We start from the raw sequence: 21,279 nt of genomic DNA on the forward strand, positions 1-21,279 counted from the left end.
CGACCTAATAAAAAATAATAATTAATGAAAATGAATTTCGGTAATATGCTATATATCGAAATAAAAACATGTGTTTTAAAAAAAAATTGATTTACTTTGGCACCAACAATGACTTTTTGTGGTCACTTTGTGGAGGTTTTTTATTTCCAATTTTAAAATATAACAATAAATAATCATTCTTTTTCTTACTTTTCTTTCAAATTATTTTATATTTATATATTTATTTTTTAAAAAAAAATTATTAATATATAATTCCCATGGAAATGATATTTCATAGAAAAGATCAAAGAAGAAGAATTAGATCAGGAATGTCGACCCAATAAATGGCAAAATAATTTTTTTTTTTGAAACAAAAGAAGAAAAAACATTCCTATTGTCAGCTTTTAACCAATTTCGTATTTCCTGGAGGAATTATTCATTAATTTTTTTCACCAAAAAGAAGAATTCAGTTCAAGTCTGCACGATAAAATCGTCTATACAAAAATCTATCATTGAAGAGGAGTAAAAAAAACAATCAAATATAAATCAATAAAAACTAATTCTGTAAAAAAAACAGATAATTATGCGGGGACAACAATTAAGCCAACGTATAATTTAAAAAAAATAAAATAACTTTATCGAAAACGAATTATAAACTCATTTTTGGCGTTTTTATTCTCCTCGTGCCACAAAAATAGACCGATCGATAAAAAATAATCTAATTGATTTTTAAAAGGAGAAAAAAAAAGGGGTAACAAGAAGAAAAATACCGATGAAAATATGTACATTTTTTTGGATACTTATCGGAGAATTTTATTCTTAATGTGGATCGCTAACAATATTTTTGAAGGTATTTGATAATTAAAGTAAAATAATATGAAAATGTTATTGTTGAAAAGTTACATTTTAGCCTGTCTTTTTTAATTAGAGTAGAGAATAGATCTGCGCTGCCTGGCCTAAAATTCGTAAAATCTTTCTTTTTAAAAAAAAATCTTAATGGGTCTATTATAACCGGGGGGTGGTGATCCATAAATGAAATAACATAATTCTTAAGTACGGCTCGAATTTTTGTTTGCCCTTAGGACCGAGCCAGATTATGGCCGGAAAATTTTAATTTAAAAAAATATATATCAGAGACTTCGGACCGAGCCGAAAATATTTTTAAAAAAAATACCTGGGACGGGCTTGGCCATATATTTTAAAACCAAATATTTTAAATCGCCATTATTAGCTATAAAAATTGAAAATAAATACAATATATTTTTAAAAACATCCGGGCCGGGCCGAGCTGGACCTGAAAATATAAAACCCAAACCATTCTAGGCCGTGCAAAGGGTACCTCAGTAGGTCTCTGATATATAAATTGAAACACATTTTTTAAAGTTTAATTAAAAAAAATTTTTTAAAAAATAACTAAGGGTGTGTCTTGGTTCGACATATTATTAAACAGCTGACTGTTTAGCCGGATATATAGAGAAACAAAAAACAGGCTCTCTTAATTCATAAGTTGTTTAGCCAATATCAAAAATAAGTACAGCTGTCTCCTAATCCCAAAGAAATTTTAATAACCTTGTTCCGGGATTTTTTAGCTTGGGACGAGTTGCGGGTCTATAACTATTTGGGAGGTTTTGAAAATATAAATAAAATGTTTACTATTTATGTAAATCAGAGACTTCTAAGACATGTCCGGATAAACGGGCGGCTGTATTTCAATTTTTTTTAATCATACCCGGGCCAGGCCTAGAAAAAATTTTTTTTTTAATCCCGGGCCGTTAAAACCAATAATTTTAAATCGCCATTATTATATAAATAAAACTAACAAAATATAAATTTTTTAAAAAAAATCCGGACAAGACCTAAAAATATAAAACCTGGGTCGGGCCGAAATTCTTCTTTTTTTAAAAAAATCCGACAGGAATTTTTGTGTTTTTTAATCCATTTATACAGATAGTTGGGAATATCCTAACAGACAGACAATTTAGGAGAATTGGGGGGGGGGGGACTATGATTCGAGTTATTATTTTAAAAATATATATTTGGGGTCAAAGTTGTAATATTTTATCGTCTGAGCTTGAAATAAGATTCGTGTTTTTCCAATTATTTATTAACTATTTGAAACACGTAAAAATTTCACGCTTAAAGAACACAACACAGGAGGAGAAATATCATATGTTTGTAAAATTTAACAATTGTTTTTTATAATATTTCTTTCTTTGAATTTTATGTTTTAAAAATCGTTTGGTTTTAAATAAAAACAACAAGATCAGAAATTGATATATGTGGTGGATAAATGGAAATGAAATGATTTAGTTCGATCTCATATTTTATTGTTTGTTTAGTTAACTAATCTTGTAGGGAATGATAATAAGAATAACAAGAAAAGAAGGAAAAGTAAATTTAAATGGAAAAAAAGGGAAATAGAAGAGATTAGGAAGAAAATACATAAGAAACCGGCTGACCAGTAATAAGAAAAATAAAGTGCTAATCTGGTGAGGGCTGAATTTTTTTTTTTAAACATTAACAGGGTCCAATATAATAAATTAGAATTATGTGTTAATTGAAAAATTCACCGATACCGTGGAATCTTCCTTTTTTATTAAAAAAACTAAAATCATATCTAGATCTCGTGGGTGAGGTTTCTTTAATAAAAAATAGTATTCTTGTATTTGATATTAAGATCTCGACTTTTAAAAGATTCTTTTCTAAAAAAAAATACTCTAATATCTGGGATTTGAAAAAAAATAAAGAGTTAGACCATGATAATTTAAATTAGATTAATTAAATAGAACAGATGTCGTAGCTTTTATTTTAAATTTTAAAATTCGAATTAAAAGATTAATATAATGACTATTTAAGATTTTATTTATTTTTTTCCCTTTACTTTCCTTCCCTTGCTTTTCTTCCTCTCTATTCTCCACCCACCCCCATCTTTACTCCCTTTCTATAGTTTAACAAAAATTCTAATTTTTATTTTTTATATTCATTAAGTACGATCATCAGAGGACGAAGAGAGATTAGTCAAGGATCTTTTTCGAAGCTACAATAAATTGATTAGACCTGTCATGAATAAAACTGATCACATGATTGTTAAATTTGGAATGGCACTCATTCAACTGATCAACGTCGTGAGTAGATTTTAAAAAAAACCAATAATGCATCTTTCTTTAGAATGAATGCTTAGGGCTCAAAATCGAAAGCCTTTCAATCACCTGATTTATACCTAATTTCAATGGGTTTTACCACCTTCTTAAGCTGATTTGTTTTTCGTTTGCACCGGGAAACTTTTCATCACAATTCATCATTGCTTACGAAAAGTTAATCCCCTTTGGACGTATCAGGCTATAAAAAAAAATAGGCACAGGTTCAGATATCTCTCGTCCAATAAAAATTATTTAAAGTGCATTCCTTGTTTTGCATTATCCATATAATACGTCCTAGTAGTGATGTTAAACGGCTCGATTTGGGCCAATGTTTAAAAACGGCTAATTCAATCTTTCCGCCAGAAAAATTGAAAACACCGTCACTAATAGATGTCCAAACCTTTGTTCCATCTATGACTAAAACTTTCAGGCTTGCGTAATATTATTGTGGATAAAACATTGAGTTAAGTCTTTTTTGAAAATCGGCTCAAATTAAGCCGTTAAACAACAACGTACTGGCAATCAATTGCGAAAAGAAATCACGCAATTATTTTTCTTTTGCCACCTGCTAAACTAAAATAATATTACGCAAGCCTCGAGATTTCGTTAAAAGATGCCCAAACCTTTCCGCCATCTTATGAATATAATCTCCAGGCGTTCGAGCCGTTTAACAAAACTAGCCAAGAAGACGTAAACTAAATGAATGCGCACGAATAATAAAATGGAAAGCCTAATTTTTTTTAAACCGATTTTTACAATTGTGTATTATAAATGAAAAAGAAAAAAGGAAAAATATTATGCTTTTAAGAAATAAAATATTTTTTAGATTAATAGTCATAAATATTTATGAGGAGACCTGAAGGTGATTTATTTTAAAAACCACATGAAAGAAAGTTATAGATAAAAGAAAAATAATAAAATCCCAATTGGTTATCAAATCAAAAAAAAGAAATAATGTAGGAAGGAAGGAAAGGAATGAAAGGAAAGGAAAGGAAAGGAAAGGAAAGGAAAGGAAAGGAAAGGAAAGGAAAGGAAAGGAAAGGAAAGGAAAGGAAAGGAAAGGAAAGGAAAGGAAAGGAAAGGAAAGGAAAGGAAAGGAAAGGAAAGGAAAGGAAAGGAAAGGAAAGGAAAGGAAAGGAAAGGAAAGGAAAGGAAAGGAAAGGAAAGGAAAGGAAAGGAAAGGAAAGGAAAGGAAAGAAAGAAAGAAAGAAAGAAAGAAAGAAAGAAAGAAAGAAAGAAAGAAAGAAAGAAAGAAAGAAAGAAAGAAAGAAAGAAAGAAAGAAAGAAGGAAAGAAAGAAAGAAAAACCCATTATAATATAAATTTCTATATATTCTTTATAATATATTGCTCTGGCTTAGCTATAGATTTATATTTTTTTTATAAATTTTTTTGAATTAATTTTTTTAGATAATATTTTTGTATAGTTTAAAAAAAATCTAACAGCCTTCAAAGCCTTGATTTAAAAAAAACAAATCCATATAAAATGATTGGGACACATCCGGTCGGATCAGTCAAAGCCAATCCAGGAATTATTTTAAATATCATACGTTAAATCACCTAAATTTGGCCAATTCTAAAACGGCATTGCCAATCCTTAAATATTTTATCTCAATATTTAAATTCAGGCTCAACTTCAAGGTTTATTAAATAACTTTTTTAGGTTAAATTCTAGGCTAAGCCCTATTGGATTTTATAAAAGTTAGACGATTTAAGAAGAAATAGATTTTTATAATTTGATAAAATTGATATATAATTTTTATATAATTTTGCTGAGTGTTATTGCTTATATAGTATAATTTTTATATAATTTTGCTGAGTGTTATTGCTTATATAGTATAATTTTTATTTCTTGTCAATTGATATACTTAGGACTAAACCAACATTTAACAGGGTGATGACTAATTTTTATTTCTTATTTTATACTAGTTTGACCGATTTTAAGAGCCACAAATTTGACTTATTTTTTCGGCAGGTCGGAAGTTTAAAACGAGAGGAGTGTATAGTTATACGGAGTATAACGAGATATGCAATCTAAATTAACTCTGAATCTCTCAATTTTAAATTTATTTATTAGGAGTGATTTTTAAATTTGAAAATCCTTTACCGGTATAGAGTACACACGAATGTTGTTAAACGGCCCGATTAAGATTTTGTCCAGGTAGCCTAGAAGTTGGCAAATAGAGATCCAAAACCTTTCTGTCACCTATGAGCAAAATCTTCAAGCTTACATAATATTATTTTAATAAAAATCTTAAAGAGCCGTTATTAAAAATCGAACTGAATCGGGGTGTTTAACATCACTAGACACACACTGAGTATTTCAGATAATAATTTTAGGTGTAAAACCTTGTACTACTTCTTTCAACTCATATTTCTTTTAGATTTTCTATATAAATTATTATTTTTTTTGAAATTACAAAAATATTTTATCGGCCAATTGAAAATCGCCCCAAGTATAATTCGAGATTGGGAAATTCCGGAATCCCATGGATTTTATATCCAACATACAAGAAGCATATTTGGCATTTTATTTGTTTAGAAAAGTTTTAACAATGGCTTCGAAAGTTATCGTTGCTCATAACTCTTCAATTTAGTTGAGTCCGTCATAGCGTTATTTAAAAGGCCCGATTCGGAGCTATTTTTAAAACGGCCAGATTAAAATTACAATCAAAACAATTTTATGTGAGCCTGGAGATTTTGCTCATAGTTGACAGGAAGGTGAGTATATTTACCAAATCTCTAGGCTTACATTATATGATTTTGGCTAAAATCTTAATCTGGCCATTTTTAAAATGGACCCAAATCTGGCTTTTTAACATTACTACCTTTTAAATTAATTAACATTTGATCAACGCTAGAGCCCTCTATGACCTTTAAACTCCCCCCTACCTGACTAAGATATGGAATGATTTATTTAATGGATTATTGACTATGAATTAAAGTTAGAAAGATTTTTTCAAGAAGTTTCCTCATGGAAAAATTTTTTTTAATGCATAAAAATCACAAAAGGTTTGTATATAAAAAAATGTTAAAATTTTATCAATAATTTTCTTTGAGAATTCTTAAAAAAAAAATTTAGAGATGTAAAAATCTTTTTGTACCCACTGTTACCCTGTATTTACAGTTACAAAAAGACATCAACTATGATGAGGGCTAGAGAGTTCTGATCAAAGCGTTTTGACTATTCTTTTTTCTTTTTTAGCACGAGGACATTAATATTTATTTTAGAAATAAAAAATATTAAATGCCGCTCTCTGGTCTCATAAAAAAAAGTAGTTTTTATTTGACCACATTCTTAAATCTAAAGAAGAAGAAAATATAACAATATGTTATTTATTTTATATTTAACTTTTAAAAAGAACGAATTGGAACAGGTTCTGAAGACAAACGTATGGCTTAGATTGGTAAAATATAATTATTATTTATTATATTGTAGTAAAATATAAAATTTAGATACGATCCCTAGGAAGTTGTATTGTTAAACAGCCTGGTTTGGGCCGATTTTTAAAAATGGCCGAATTATTTTTTTAGCCAAAATAATATTATGCAAACCTGGAGATTTAACAAATATTGGTCCTAACCTTTCTGCGATATAAGAGCAAAATCTCCTGGCTTAATATTATTTTGGCTAAATTCTTGATCGGGCCATTTTTTTAAAATTGACCAAGCCGTTTAACACTACTAACAAGTAATTAACAAATTTTTTTAAAATTCGCACTAAAAAATTTTTTGTAGCGAAAATTGATTAGATTTTGTTGCTAAATAAAAAAAAATGATTTTCGAGATAAATTGCCCACTTTAACATTTTCTATACACTTTTCCACGAGGATATAGTTTTTTCCTTCCTATATTAGCATATTTACAAATATAACATTTACACGATAACCTAAATGGATATTTAATTTATTTATAAGATATGGTACGATTATCAACTCATTTGGGATCCGAGCGATTATGGTAATATAAAAAACATTAGAATTTCTTACCACAAGATATGGACACCGGATATCGTATTATTTAACAAGTTATTATGCTATTATCTTAATTTCCTTTTCTTCTTTTATTCAAATCATTTTTGTCATGTGAATACTCATAATACATATTACTAAAATACAAGTGTATACATCGGGAAGAGAGAAGCAATCTGCCTCAATATGTCTCTCAGGAAGGGGGGGGGGAGGGGGGGGTTGGAGATTAACAAATATTTTGGGTAGGGGGTGAAACAGGAAATGGAATGCTTGTCTTGATATTTTTTGAAAATGCTAACTATATACATAATTTTAAATGCTTAGTTTACCCCTCATAATTTTTTTTCTTTCTTTCACAAAGCCATGACTTGTTGTTTTTCATGTTCACAATTTTATTCGTCAAAAATTTATTTTTCGTTTCCTTTCTCCAGTGCCGACGGCAAATACGAAGTAAGTACCAAATGCAACTTAGTTCTACACCACGATGGTCAAGTGTTATGGGTGCCACCTTCCATATACAAATCTACTTGTATAATGGACGTAAGGTATTTCCCCTTCGATCAACAATTTTGTGATATGAAATTCGGTTCATGGACATTCAATGGGGATGAGGTCGGGCTGGCCTTTTACGATGATAAGGATTACGTAGATCTCAACGATTATTCAATCAGTGGCACTTGGGATATTATCAACGTTCAAGGCTCATTGAATGTTCGTAATAGGTGAGGTGTAAAAATTTTCAATATTATTCTAAAATAAACTATTATACCATAATTAAATATGTTAAAACATTCTTAGTTGAGAAGTTGGGGAGGGTTGGGGGGGGGGGGGTTGATAAAATCGATAATATAGCAATCTATGATTGATTATTTAGTTTAAATAAATTAGAAAACAGAGAAATGGCAATAAAAATTTGAAACCCTATTTGAATAAACGCAGTATAGTGGTGTAACTTTGTATTTTAATTGATTTGTATATTTTATATAATTTAAAAAAATTTACGCGTATATTTAGTACTCATTTATATCACTCAAATATTTCGTATTTAGAAGCTTGGGCCGAGAGAGGCCCACAAAAACGGATATAACTTTTCACTTACACATTCGCCGTAAATCTCTATTCTACACCGTTAATCTGCTTGCCCCGTGTATCATGATGTCCTTCATGAGTGTCATGGTATTTTACTTACCACCAGATGGCAACGAAAAGATAACATTGGGTATTTCAATCCTCCTAGCCATTGTGCTGTTTCAATTAGTCGTAGCTAAAATCTTGCCTCCTACATCCGTGTGCATTCCTCTGATATCTATATACCTCCTATTCACTTTTATAGTAAATTTAATTTGTGTCCTATTTACACTTATCATAGTAAATTGGAACTTCAGGGAAGGCAGTATTCAACCAATCCCTTCCTTCATTCGCTCCTTATTCGTGGAGTGCCTGCCCAAGTACGTAGGAATGAAGAGACCAACTATGCTAAGACCTTCCCAATCTAAAAATCTTCTCAAATCCCTATCTTCTTCCCGGTTTAATGCGGCAACATCGATATCTCAAGAAAATATAATCGATGAAGGAGATATTAAGGGGTGTTGTAAGAAGTTTTCTTTAACTTTTTGGTGGCCAGGAAGACGCAAGAGTGCTAAACGATCTTATGCGAAAGAAATTATTAAACCGTATTCCCCTTCGATGCCTTCCACATTGCCCCAAATAAAGAAAGGGATTAAAAGTGAATCTCAAATAACTATATACGACAAATTTGAGAGAAGCCATTCCTCCAATATCTGCTCCTCATCTGTAGAAGCCGATCGCAATTATTTGAATTACGCTTTAGTGCATGATGAGAGACCCACCAATCAAAAGTTACAAATGATGAGGGCTAGTAGGCAGCAAAGAGAAATGGTTTACCACGATAAAAGTAAAAATCCATAAATTACACAACTGGGTTTCCCTTTATTTAACTGATAATAAACCTTTTCCCCTCACTTTTTGCCAATTAGTTCTATATAAATACGAGTCGAATAATTAAATTATTTGTATTTGAATTAAACACTTCGAATTTATACGAATAATAAAACCATTATTCAATTAGATTCGTGGAATATTCAATTCGAAAATTTAATTTTATAAAATATTTTTAAATGAGGGGGAAAAAATGGAATATTAAATTTTTAAAAAAACGAATGTAAAGTTTAAGAAAAATATGCCTAATAGGAAATTAGATTTAACTTATTTTTAATTTTTAGGATGATAAAAATTAATTAAAAATTAGTATGATTAATATATTTCATGCATATAATGATGTTAAAAATCTCTATTTATCCTTTAAAGGTAAATCAAGATTTTAGCTAAACATAATATTACCTAAGCCCCGAGTTTTCGCCTAATCATGGCAGAAAATTTTGGCCCTCTTTCGGACAAATCTCGAGGTGTAGGTAATATTCGTTTTGCTAAAAATTTTGATTTCGCCGTTTTTTTATAAAAATGTCTAAATCAAGGTTTTTAACAGTCTCACATACCATAATAAATTCAGAATTGAAAGCCAATATAATTTCACTAGGCATACTATTTTAATTATCGCTAAAATTATCTATACTCTTTCATATTCAGATAACTGCTCAAATAAATCTTATATCAATACACAAGATGGTATAACACCATCGACGCATTCAGTGGTATCTTTTAAGGAGCGGTGTGTTATTTCTCAAAACGACCCGTCAGCGAATTTTAGAATTCAATTAACTCATACTTTGCGAAAATCCGAAACTAATATAAAACAAGCAAAGGATAATATTTATCCGCCACCTAAATTCACCCCTACAAAACTTAAAGCGGATTCCCAGAAAAACATATTTAGAGGCAGCGATAAAAATTTAAGGAGTTTTAAGTACGATGAAGGAGGTATTATAGATGATGATTACCTCATAAAGTTGCAAATGACGCGCAAACGTGAAAAAGAAAGAGAGATGTTATCCGCTCAAAATATCGGAAACCGTTATCTACAAGGTCAATTTGACGCTGCCATTCCGATGCGTGAAGTTATTGTTTTGATATTATATTTAATAATATTACAATTTTTCTTCTTCTCTATATGATCTTCTTTATTTGTAATACGAATAAAGAATCATAGCGAGAATAAAATCAAGCTTGTAAAGAAAAAAGTTCTAGTCAACTCGGCTTACGCTCTTCGAGTTCCGCTATGTAGTGACGAGGTGGGGTTTTTGAGCACATCGGAGATTTTAAACTCGTTAATTTATTACGATTAACGTGTAGACTATTTTTGACCTGTTTTTTTATATCCTCTTAAATTTATGCCAAAATATTTTTGCAAAAATTTTTCTTTTATTTTTAAATTTCGAAGGAAAAATTTACATATTGATTCTCGTAATTTAAAAAGAAAATATCTAGTTCTAAGGCTGGAAATTAAAAAATTATATACATCGTTTTAGGATGTGAAATCCATGTCATTCGGAATCTCTCGATCTTAAATCTCTTACCGAGGGCGATTTAAAAATATTTTTAAATCCGATTTAACCGGAAATGTATTTAGCATATGTAGAGTATCTATCCTATAAATTTCAGCCAATTTCCGCCATAGACATTTTAGTATTTTTTTAATTTATATGAAAAATCCATATAAAAATTTAATATAAATTAGGAGTAGTTCTAAAGTTCATAGCAAAATTGTTAAAATCTACAGTTTGAGTACTCTATACATTTTGAAATACAATTCCTGTCAAATCAGATTTTTAAGATTTAAAAATGACCCTTAGTAAACGATTCAAAATCAAAAGATTCCAAATTCCCTTGGATTCCATATCCCAATACCATATGTTAATAACCCTAATCGGCCTTGATTATTTAAAATTTTGAACATTTTTATTTAGGCAGTACATTTTAAATGGAAATTGAAAATGTGAGACAAATCATTCTTAAGATGATCAAATTACATGAGTTTACAACTAGTTAATTGATAAAATTTGATTATAAAAAATTTAGATAGGTCGGGGTTTTCTGGCCCGACCCGGATAAGCAATTCTGACCTGAATATTTCAAATCATATTATTTTACGAGCGGGATTCTGAGCCCGCAATAATTATTAGAAATTTTGCTATATATCGTCGTCTGAAAATTAGATTATTCCATCTCCACTTTTTGTAATTTTACAGGAGAGCACTTTTAATTATGAAGTTTCTATATATATTCAATATTATGGTATAACACCCTATATTGTTATCATTAAACTTATTTTAGAAATATTTCAAATTTTCTAATGTAAATAAATTATTATATAATTATAAAAAAATTGATTTATTTTTTTTAAAAAAGGACATTTTTGACAAAAGGTAGACATGGAATAACCATAGGCTTATATTAACATTTACTGGTCAATTTTCAAATTGTTAATGAATTAAAACATCATTCTTTTGGGCGCCTTCTTTGAAACATCAGGTCTTCATTATCATATGTAGTGTTGTTAAATAGTTGAGTTCATTCGACTCAGAGTCGGTAGTCGTTAGCCAATTTAGTCAACTATAATTCACGATTATGAACTCGTTGGATGATTAGTTCATAATTCTTAAATTAAGAAATAATCATTCATTTTTCTATTCATTTTTTATAGAAATTAAAAAAAAATATTAATGTGGGAAGGCTCACCTAACTAATTCTTTGGTAAAAATTACAGTTTTTCTTTATAAATCTCTTTATAAATGACATTTTTATCTTAAAAACCTTGATTTTTTATTATGAACTCGAGTAGTTTAATTCAGTAATCAAATAAAAATATCTAAATAATTTACATTTAGCATCTTTATTTAACCAATCATTTTGCTTTGCCCCAAATATAAAAATATTGTTATTTTTATTTTACCCTATATAAATATTGGGAAGCAAATATAGATGTCCAAGCTAGTGTAAAACAGCTAACTCAGTATTAAACTCAGAAAAATATTGCATAAGCCTCGAGATTTCGCTAATATATAATCAAACCTTTGTGCTATCTATGAGCAAAATCATGAGGCGTGCATAAAACTTTTATGATTAAAATATTGAGTTAGCAGTTTTTAAATCAAACTGGTCGATCCGTTCAACAAAACTAAATTAATTGTCAAAGTTGTTACATTTTAAATAATTTTGTTATATGGAATATTCATTAATAACTCAAGAATAAACATTGTAAAACTTTACCCATAGCCACCTAACTACAAGGAGATGTCTATTATACAAATCATTATTGCTTGACTTCTAGATTAGCATATAAAATAAATCCAATAACTTATATTTTAGCTTAGAATTTAAGGAATATAAAAATTATCAAAATCTACTCATAATATTACAATCGGCACTTGTTTGATGTTCTTTAAATATGGTTTTTTGGTATAGGTGATGGGTAATTATCACAAGCCTTATCTTAAACCGGCAAATTCACGTTTGCCTTACATATATTTTCTTTAATAAATATTATTGTTTTTAAAAATATCAAGAATAAATTTATTAGGACTAATAACTATTTCTAATACACAATTTTTTAATGTGATTATAAAAAAATTATATGTAAAGAATCACTTAAATGACCCAAAATAGAAATTTGAATTTTTTGAGCCTTTACACAAAAAGGTTTCTTAAGGAATAATTGCATTTTGTATGTTATATATTTACAATGTAAAATTCAATCTTCGTTGTGATTGAGCTAATTTTTCAATTATCTCATCCTTGCATGTCGTCAAATGCCTATGAATATTAAAAAGATCCAAACCTTTGAATCTACTTTCAGATGTTGTACTTCTTGGTATGTTTTTCAGAGACCTGCAGGCCCGGCCCCCGGGCCGGTCAGTATTTTAATTTTTTAAATATACCAGGGCCGGGCCCGAAATTTTTTTAAAAAAGCCCAAGCCGGGCCTGAATTATTTTTAAAAAACACCCAATCCGGGCTGTATTTTTTAAAACAGTCTATATTTGATATCGTTATTATTAGCTATAAAAATCAAAAATAAATATAATTTATTTTTAAAAAAGCCGGGCCAGGTCTGAAAATTTTTTTAAAAAAGCCGAGTCGGGCCAAAAAGTTTTTTAAAAAAAGCCGAGACGGGCTTAAAAAATTTTCTAAAAAAAGCCGGACCGGGCCTGAAAATTTTTGAAAAAAACCCAGGCCGGGCTGTAAATAATCTTTAAAAAAATACGGGCCGTGCCTTGCAAATGGTACTTCTGCAGGCCTCTGTTATTCTTCTTAAAAAAGAGAATGTTCTCTCATTAGTTTACTAATGGGAAGAGTTTATAAACCCTTTAATACATTGGGAATTTAATCTAAAATGTGTTTGAAATAATGCAGAGCATTTTTGCGACTATATCAACTATAGTTAATCTTATAAACATAGTTATTCAGCTAGTAAGGCATCATAAGATACTTTAACATCTTCATAATAAAAATCTAACAAATATATTTTTTTCCACCATCTGAAAAAGGTTGAGAAGGCTTTTGTGGAAGTAATATTTGCAGATTAGTAAGTGCTGCATGATGAATTAAAAATTCATTTATTTGGGTTATAAATGTAAGTATATTTAAGATATACTCTTCTACTCATCATATATTAATGTTTTAACGATGAGCTTGCCTTGCTACAAGTCGAGGGAGACAAATATTAAACATGTATAGCCCTGCTTTTGACTCAACAATAAAATATAAAATATGAAATCCTTCATCAACATTAGTCTTAATTTCCTTGAGTTCTGATAATATGCTCTCCGCTATTCTCATCTTCTTAATCAAGTCAATGTCATGTTTTGAAAAGTATTACTTAAAATAGTTATATAATTAAATAATACATTCTAATGAGAAATAAAATTTGGAATAAGCATTGAATCCAATAATTTTCTTGCTTCTGAGGAAATATTTCTTACAGACCATTGTGATATTTCAGTAATAGCAAATATAAGCTCTTCTAACTCCTTAAAAGCTGTTACTGTTTGATGGCGGAGACTCTATCTCGTTAGACAAGGTTGCAATTTCTTTTTCCCTTTTGGACAAGAAGTTTCAGAAATAATTATTATTTGACTAGAAATTTGAAAATGGTAGATAAATATTACGCCACAAAAAATTTGAAAATAATAAATAAATATTACGCCGGAAAACTTGAAATAGAAATTAATTGATAAAATAACTTAGTAGATAAATGTGATTAAATGTAATTAATTATATATTTAATATGAGATATGAATAAATATTAACAAATATAAATTAATATAAACAATAATATTTTTGAAAAATATATCCGGCATCTGCATTTTTTGGCTTTGGGAGGGGGGGGGGATATGTTCCCCTGCCCCCCCCCCACTGCGTACGCCAATGGTATATAAAAATATAAAGATAATATTCTCGAGGTTAATTTACAATTCATCTGAATATTATATTATATAGAAGCAAGGGAAGCATATTTTCTTAGAAATTTTTAATTAAAATTAATATAATCTTCATGCTGCATTAAAAAAAATCATTACTATCTTCCAGAATTGCGTATTTGACTGGTCTCTGATTCAGTCTACTGATATTTGGTGGGTAAATATGGTCAAATTCAAATAAATGTTTTTAAGAAAATAATACTCATATTTCGTATATAATAGTAAATAATATTAATTTTATGATATTTTTTTTAATTCATTGTCATTCAATAATATTTTTCCGTGGCAGAGTATTGTTCTTATTCAAATTCAATATTATCATTCTCTTTAATATTTCTTAATCAATTTTCCTGTTGTCGAGATCTTCAATCAATTTCTGCTTTAGTAAGATTACTAACCCAAATGATAAATTATTACTGAAGAAGTAGAAATAGGAATTACTCATAAAATGTCATTTCTATTAAATGACAGGTTGAGCAAATTCCATTTTACTAACTTGAGGCCGAAATCTGATACTTACTTATAGAAGTTACAGCTTTCCACATATTTTGCTCTTAAACATGGCGCTTTTAAGTTATAAGTTTAACACTTGAAATATTTTGATCATCACCACCTTGTAAAACGTCTAATTCTTGTATTATATCACATACTTCATTAAATTCGCTTCTAATGAGATGCTCCCCTTTTTGGGGGACTCAATAAATAAGCAGCATTGATCACATGTATTTATATCGTTTTTTCTTTTTTCAAACATAATAATTTTTCAGATTTTTTATTTGACCATATTTGACTAGATCAAATACTCCTCAATTGACATGTCGTCGGTCAATTGACCGACTAGCCAACCCTTTTAGTAGGTTATTATTTTATTGCATTATTAATATTTTACTAACTTAACAAATTAATGAGAAAAGTAAATTTAAATTAATTTTTTTTTTGTAATAAATAAAAAGAAAATCATGCAAAATAGGTGTTGGGGAAGCTAATATAAAATTGCTTTTTTATTTTAAATAAATAAAAATGAAAGAAAAATTTTTATATTTTAATTTTACCTTTTCTTTAAATAAAAAATTTCTTCTTTTTTGCTGAAATTTGATATAAATTATCAAGTAATTGATTTTCAAAAAAAGATCAACATCAATTTTACAGAATTTGAAAAAGAAATCAAAACTTTTTAACCTAACTTTGGCTTCAACAGCCAAAAGTTCTTCGTCGGGATTTTAATATTTAAAAATAAAATTTTATCGATTATCCAATCTATCTCCATAAAAAAAATTGTTAAAAAGTTTAAAATCTAAAAACTTTAAGAATTTTACTCAAAAACTAATTCCGCTCTTATAAATCTAAATATTTTGTATGGTTTGATTAATAAAAATAATAGCTTCCCTAGTAGTAAACATAACGCTTCGACACTAGAATAAGTTAAAATATAGTAAGTAAATGTATGAATGTATAGATAACTGTCAAATGACCTGCGTTATATAAATCAAATATTTTAACATATTATTATTCTAAAAACAGTTTAATAGATATTATAAACTCGCTACGATTCATAAAAATATAAATTTTTATATATCATATCTTTTTAAAACATGTTATATTTCTAAATTCATAAATAATATGAGATTTAAATATACCAAAAAAGTAGGTCATTAAGTTGGGATCTTATCTGTTCTGTTAGAAGAAGAATATACGAAAAGTTTGATTAGTATATAATGCGAATTTCGTTTTCTTATGAACGCTGTAAATAATTTAATTCCCTATGCTTATGTTTTGTAATGTAGGTAATTATTTTTATTATAAATGATATATAGGGCTACGCTATTAAATAAGACATTTTAAATTTACTTGTGAATTATGCATGTCTATTATTTATAAGGAGTATAGTAAATAATAAAAATAATAAATCCTCTAATTTTCAGTCAGTATTTCTTTATGATCTCCAAACCCTGGACAAGGACCTGAACCCTTTTTAAAATTTTTATTCCTGAACCCTGACCTGGAACCTTTTTTTTGTTTGTCGAAGGGTTCACATCCCTGCCTATGAATAAACGAAACTACCGGTAGGAGCAGTTTTAAAAATCGTTTGTGCGCCGTATTTTAGCCGACATCAACATGTGGTGAGTTGACATAATTTTTTATAACATATATTTTTTAATATTATTTTTAATCGTTGAGCAGTTTATGTTAATATAAATCAATGAATGGGAATAACCTAATTCTCAGGTGGCAATATTTAATATTTTTTACCAAGAAAATTTTATTAAATCTTGACCCGTTAAATATAAATTACTAACCCTCCAGTTCTGGTGGCATGATAAAAATATAACCACTACTTCTATCAGGGCTCTGATTATATAAATATTTATAAGGAATCCATATAAAATTGTTATCAAGTTTAATAGAATCCCATCACCTTTAAAGTATGATCAAATCAATACGAAGCACACAATGGGTAATTTTATGTCTATATCCCTAGATCATTTGCATGCATTATATTAATATAACTATTAATATACTTTGATTTATGGTCAAATAGGGAAACGCACCTGGGGAACCAGTTCAACCAACCAGAAGAAGGAAAAAGGATATGGTGCTAAAATCTTCGACCGAATCAGCTGAGGATTCTTTATATCATCAACAAAATAAAGAGATCAAAAGACAAAAAATTTCTTTCGACATTTCCACCAATGACTCAAATAGTACGAGCAGTAACAGCAATAAAATAGAACACAAGGAAAAAGGAAAATACGGAGATAGAAAGGACCAATCGCATTCAAGAGCATTAGACTGCGAATTACGGGAGAGAATGATACAAAGCGTGGCCAAAAATGTTACCTTTATCGCCAATCATATAAGGAAAGAAGACGAAAGCGCTATAGTTATATAATTTTGTTTCCCCATAATTTATAACTTACCATTTATTTTCTCTAGCAGTCCTATTCTAATAAGAGTGACTAATTATCATTATAGTGAATGAATGATACAGATAAGGTGGAAAAAATATGTGGCTAATTATTTCCCTCCAATAAAAACGTGATTATATAAAATACTAGAATTAGCCATATTATCCACAGCCCCTCCCATTCTTGTACTATTATATCCTGGGGGAAAACACTTAGGAATAAAAAATTGCGCAAAAAAAAACTTTAAGCAATAAAAAAACTTAAAAATATATAACTGTGGATAAAACTTTCTTTCTTTCTCTATTATTAAAAAGATAATGTAATAAAGCATGCAACAAAAAATACTATCTTAAAGTAGAAACGGCCTTCATAACCATCAATATTTATAATACAATTTTTAATTAATTATAATCTGAATTTTAAAAAGAGAATTTTTGGTTATAATAAGTAAAAGAAACCATTATTAAAAAACAATTTTTCAATAAAAAGTTTTTTTAAATAAATTTTATCCCCATGAGTAAAAGAGGTTAGTATTGTCCATTTATTCTCTATACTTATTTTAGATATACTAATATTCCTGACGTAGTTTGGAGTGCTTTGTTCAACAGAGCTGCGCTTATTACTCATTTATATCTGACTAGAAAAAGTTATGTTGAGTGAAAAATTAAAAATAAGTAGCCCCCACTACAATTTTATGAGCAAGCCATATGTATTTTTGCGTATAACAGTCCGAAAATCTGTCATTTAGCGTCTATAGGGTGAGATAAAAAAATTTGGGCAAAGAGAAAGCCTATACCCGAAAATTGCACATATATTTAATTATTTAATTACTTCATGAGGCAGGGCAAGAGCTGCTTTTATTAAATGTGTATATTAAATAAGTATATTCTGTTGGTGTTAATGTGTATTATAAATAAATTGAAAGTCTCTTTATCACGCTGACCATCTAGAACATATATAATTAAATATATAACTCTTGTCCATCGCATCTTATCTTCTCGTTTACATAAAGTTAACCTTGTTGTTTTATTGTATTTCCATTTCATTATTTTACACCCGACCAACCCCCCCCCCATTAATGTTAAAACTCTGACTTTATTAAAAAATAAATAATCATTTACATCATAATATTCAATTTAAACTTATCAGCAAAATGATTTCTCTACTTTGTTAAAAGATAGAATTTTTTTATGTCATGTTTAATAATATTTTCTTTTTAATAATGTTTTTTTCTCAATAGTTTTTTATTTTTAAGTTATTTTTCCTTGAAATTTTTGATTCCTAGATTTTTTTTGCCATTGCCATTAATGCATTTTTTTTATATTATATTTATACTACCCACCGTAATATTTCTGAAACCGAACCATAAAAATTTGGAAGAAAAAAATTTATATAGCCTATAAATATATTTTTTATTACATTATGGAAGTAATTTTTTATTTTTAAGTTATTTTTCCTTGAAATTTTTGATTCCTAGATTTTTTTTGCCATTGCCATTAATGCATTTTTTTTATATTATATTTATACTTCCCACCGTAATATTTCTGAAACCGAACCCAAAGATTTGGAAGAAAAAAATTTATATAGCCTATAAATATATTTTTTATTACATTATGGAAGTAACTTAATCATAGGCATAGCCTGGGGGGGGGGGGCCCTTCGTTCTCGCAAGTATCATTTTAAGCTAATAAAAATTTTCACCCTACCCTCTTCCTCAAAAATGTGTCTAATATCACTATAAAGAATAATTGGTAAATTTTAAAAACGACGACTATAATTCATAATTTTTAGGGTAAAAAGCATTTTTTATATTAAAGCGCTGATTCATTTACATATTTAAGTGATTACACGTATTAATTCCACAACTCCCCAGTTCCTCACTAATACAAATAGCTAGTATTTTTTTTTATTTAACTTGACATTAAATCTTAGTAATTATGGGTAAATGAAAATCGATGTCATAATTAGACACTGGATTCGGGTGAAAATATTCCGAATTTGTTATAAGCTCTTTATTCATCGAAAACCATTCGTTCAACATTTATAATTTGATCAAATACAGGGTTAAATACTTCAACACTATAGAGACAACATTGCGGGGGTACATACGTGTGTGCGTCATTGTGCATCCTCATCCTTGTTCGACTTCTATTTTTTTTTAAATTTCATATGCTATCTGGCAACTATTAAATCAGAAACGTTTATTTAAATTTTTAGCCATTTTTATAGCTTTATTATGAATGGTTTACACAAGTTAAGCTAAACAAATCAATTAATTATCCTTTAATTAATAAAAGATGCATTATAAGATGACTAAATTAATGATTTTTATACCTAGGATTTTATATCAGCAACAGGATTTACAATATTGAAAACTATTTCTATAATGAATTATAAACCATATAATATAGCTAAATGGCAATCCTCTAGAATGTATTGATAAGTAAAGACCTGCAGGCCTGGCCCTAAGCCCGGATACAAGGACCAGGTCATATTCTAATTTTTTTTAGATATAACCATGCCGGGCAGGACCTAAAATTTTTTTTTTAAATCGCCATTATATATAAAAATTAATATATATTTTTAAAAAAATCCGGCCAATTTTTCTTTTAAACCCAGGCCGTGTAAATGGTGTCTCTGCAGTTTCTGATAAATATCATAGTATTTATAGTATGAATATAAATTATCAATATATCAAAATAAACTAACATATCTGAAACTAAATGCTAAAAAACATGAGAAACAATTTTTAATATATAAAATATGAATAAAACTTGATTATATCAGGCTGTGGCCTAAATATCTAAAATTAAACTTGAATCGTAACTTTAACGAATAGAAGAAATAAGTTATTTTTAAATATAAAAATAAAACATGTCCTAAAAAAATTCTAGAAAATTTCAGAATTAAAACATATTATTTGATGAAAATTTAAAAACTTCTGATTCTGAAAGTTTATTTAAGACACAGCCTTATAAAAAATATATAATTGATGGGCCTCTATTTTCTTTCTCGTGGCTACGTGAGCAAACCCAATTGATCTTATGGTCAGTCCAGCTCACCATAATCATAAGTCTTTAAATATAACCATTATATAAATCACGTTTAAAATACAGTGCAATAATTTCCATTCCAATATAGTAATTATTAATTAATATTTAATGAGACAGCAGAACATTAATTCTTAAAAATCCTTCATTTAAATTATATTTCAATCAATTAAATACTCTATTTTTATTCAAATTTTTATATTTAATCATATATAATGATAATATATGGCATTTATAAAATTATTTTAAAAAAAACTAAAACAATGTTACATTTAAGGTAACATTCGTGGTAAGATTTTTTTCCGAGGGAGGGGGTGGCACTAATATACTTATTTTTAATTTTGTGAAAATTTTGTATTCAAATTAAAAATAACTTAGGAGAAAGAAGACTGGAAATACATAGCTATAGTAATAGACCGCCTGCTACTCTACATTTTCGTGATCGTAAGTCTGGCCGGAACCATTGGCATTATTATAAGTGCACCTCACATATTCGAATTTGTGGACCAAGCAGAAAGAATACAATTTTTAACTGGCAAAAGAGCTGAATGATGGAGCAGGAGACTGTAATTACCACCTTATTCCATTTGAGAAACGAATATTTTGAATTTAAATGACAATTTCAAGAAAAATGTTTATGCCTAAAAAGCAAAAATCATAACAAAACCTAACTAAAATAATTATATTAAGCTAAATAAATTTGCAACCAGGATTTGATCTATACAAATATTTAACAATTTTTTAAACAAAATTATTGCATGATTTACAAAAAAATTATAGATTTTGTAAAAAAAAAAATTTATTCCTCTTAGGTGAAATGATTTATTTATCATAATGAA

General features: G+C 28.4%; 1 protein-coding gene across 4 annotated transcripts; it reads left to right on the plus strand.

Annotated features, from left to right (window-relative positions):
- The first annotated feature begins 181 nt into the window (after positions 1–181).
- On the plus strand, positions 182–21,257 carry LOC135925525 (acetylcholine receptor subunit beta-like 1). 4 transcript variants are annotated; one of them, XM_065460902.1, is made up of 10 exons: positions 182–829; positions 2,968–3,104; positions 6,481–6,525; positions 7,036–7,145; positions 7,521–7,811; positions 8,139–9,004; positions 9,697–10,124; positions 17,024–17,365; positions 19,802–19,878; positions 20,819–20,869. In XM_065460902.1, the coding sequence occupies exons 1-9, from the start codon at positions 760–762 to the stop codon at positions 19,835–19,837; spliced, it is 2,325 nt and encodes a 774-aa protein (XP_065316974.1). In that variant the 5' UTR covers positions 182–759; the 3' UTR covers positions 19,838–19,878; positions 20,819–20,869. The 4 variants fall into 4 exon arrangements, with proteins under 4 accessions (XP_065316974.1, XP_065316973.1, XP_065316975.1 ...); XM_065460901.1 differs by lacking the exon at positions 19,802–19,878 and having other exon boundaries at positions 20,819–21,256; XM_065460903.1 differs by lacking the exons at positions 17,024–17,365; positions 19,802–19,878 and having other exon boundaries at positions 20,819–21,257.
- Positions 21,258–21,279: the final 22 nt, after the last annotated feature.

Source organism: Gordionus sp. m RMFG-2023, chromosome 2, assembly GCF_954871325.1.
Source record: "Gordionus sp. m RMFG-2023 chromosome 2, tfGorSpeb1-WG-v2, whole genome shotgun sequence".
NCBI lineage: Eukaryota > Metazoa > Nematomorpha > Gordioida > Chordodea > Parachordodidae > Gordionus > Gordionus sp. m RMFG-2023.

Bases quoted from the DNA above. Each gene is read 5' to 3' on its own strand.
- LOC135925525 (XM_065460901.1), top strand. From the start codon at position 760: ATGTACATTTTTTTGGATACTTATCGGAGAATTTTATTCTTAATGTGG. The intron at 3,105-6,480 runs GTGAGTAGATTT...ACTTTTAAAAAG, and splicing joins TCATTCAACTGATCAACGTC to AACGAATTGGAACAGGTTCT. The intron at 7,146-7,520 runs GTTATTATGCTA...TCCTTTCTCCAG, and splicing joins GATATCGTATTATTTAACAA to TGCCGACGGCAAATACGAAG.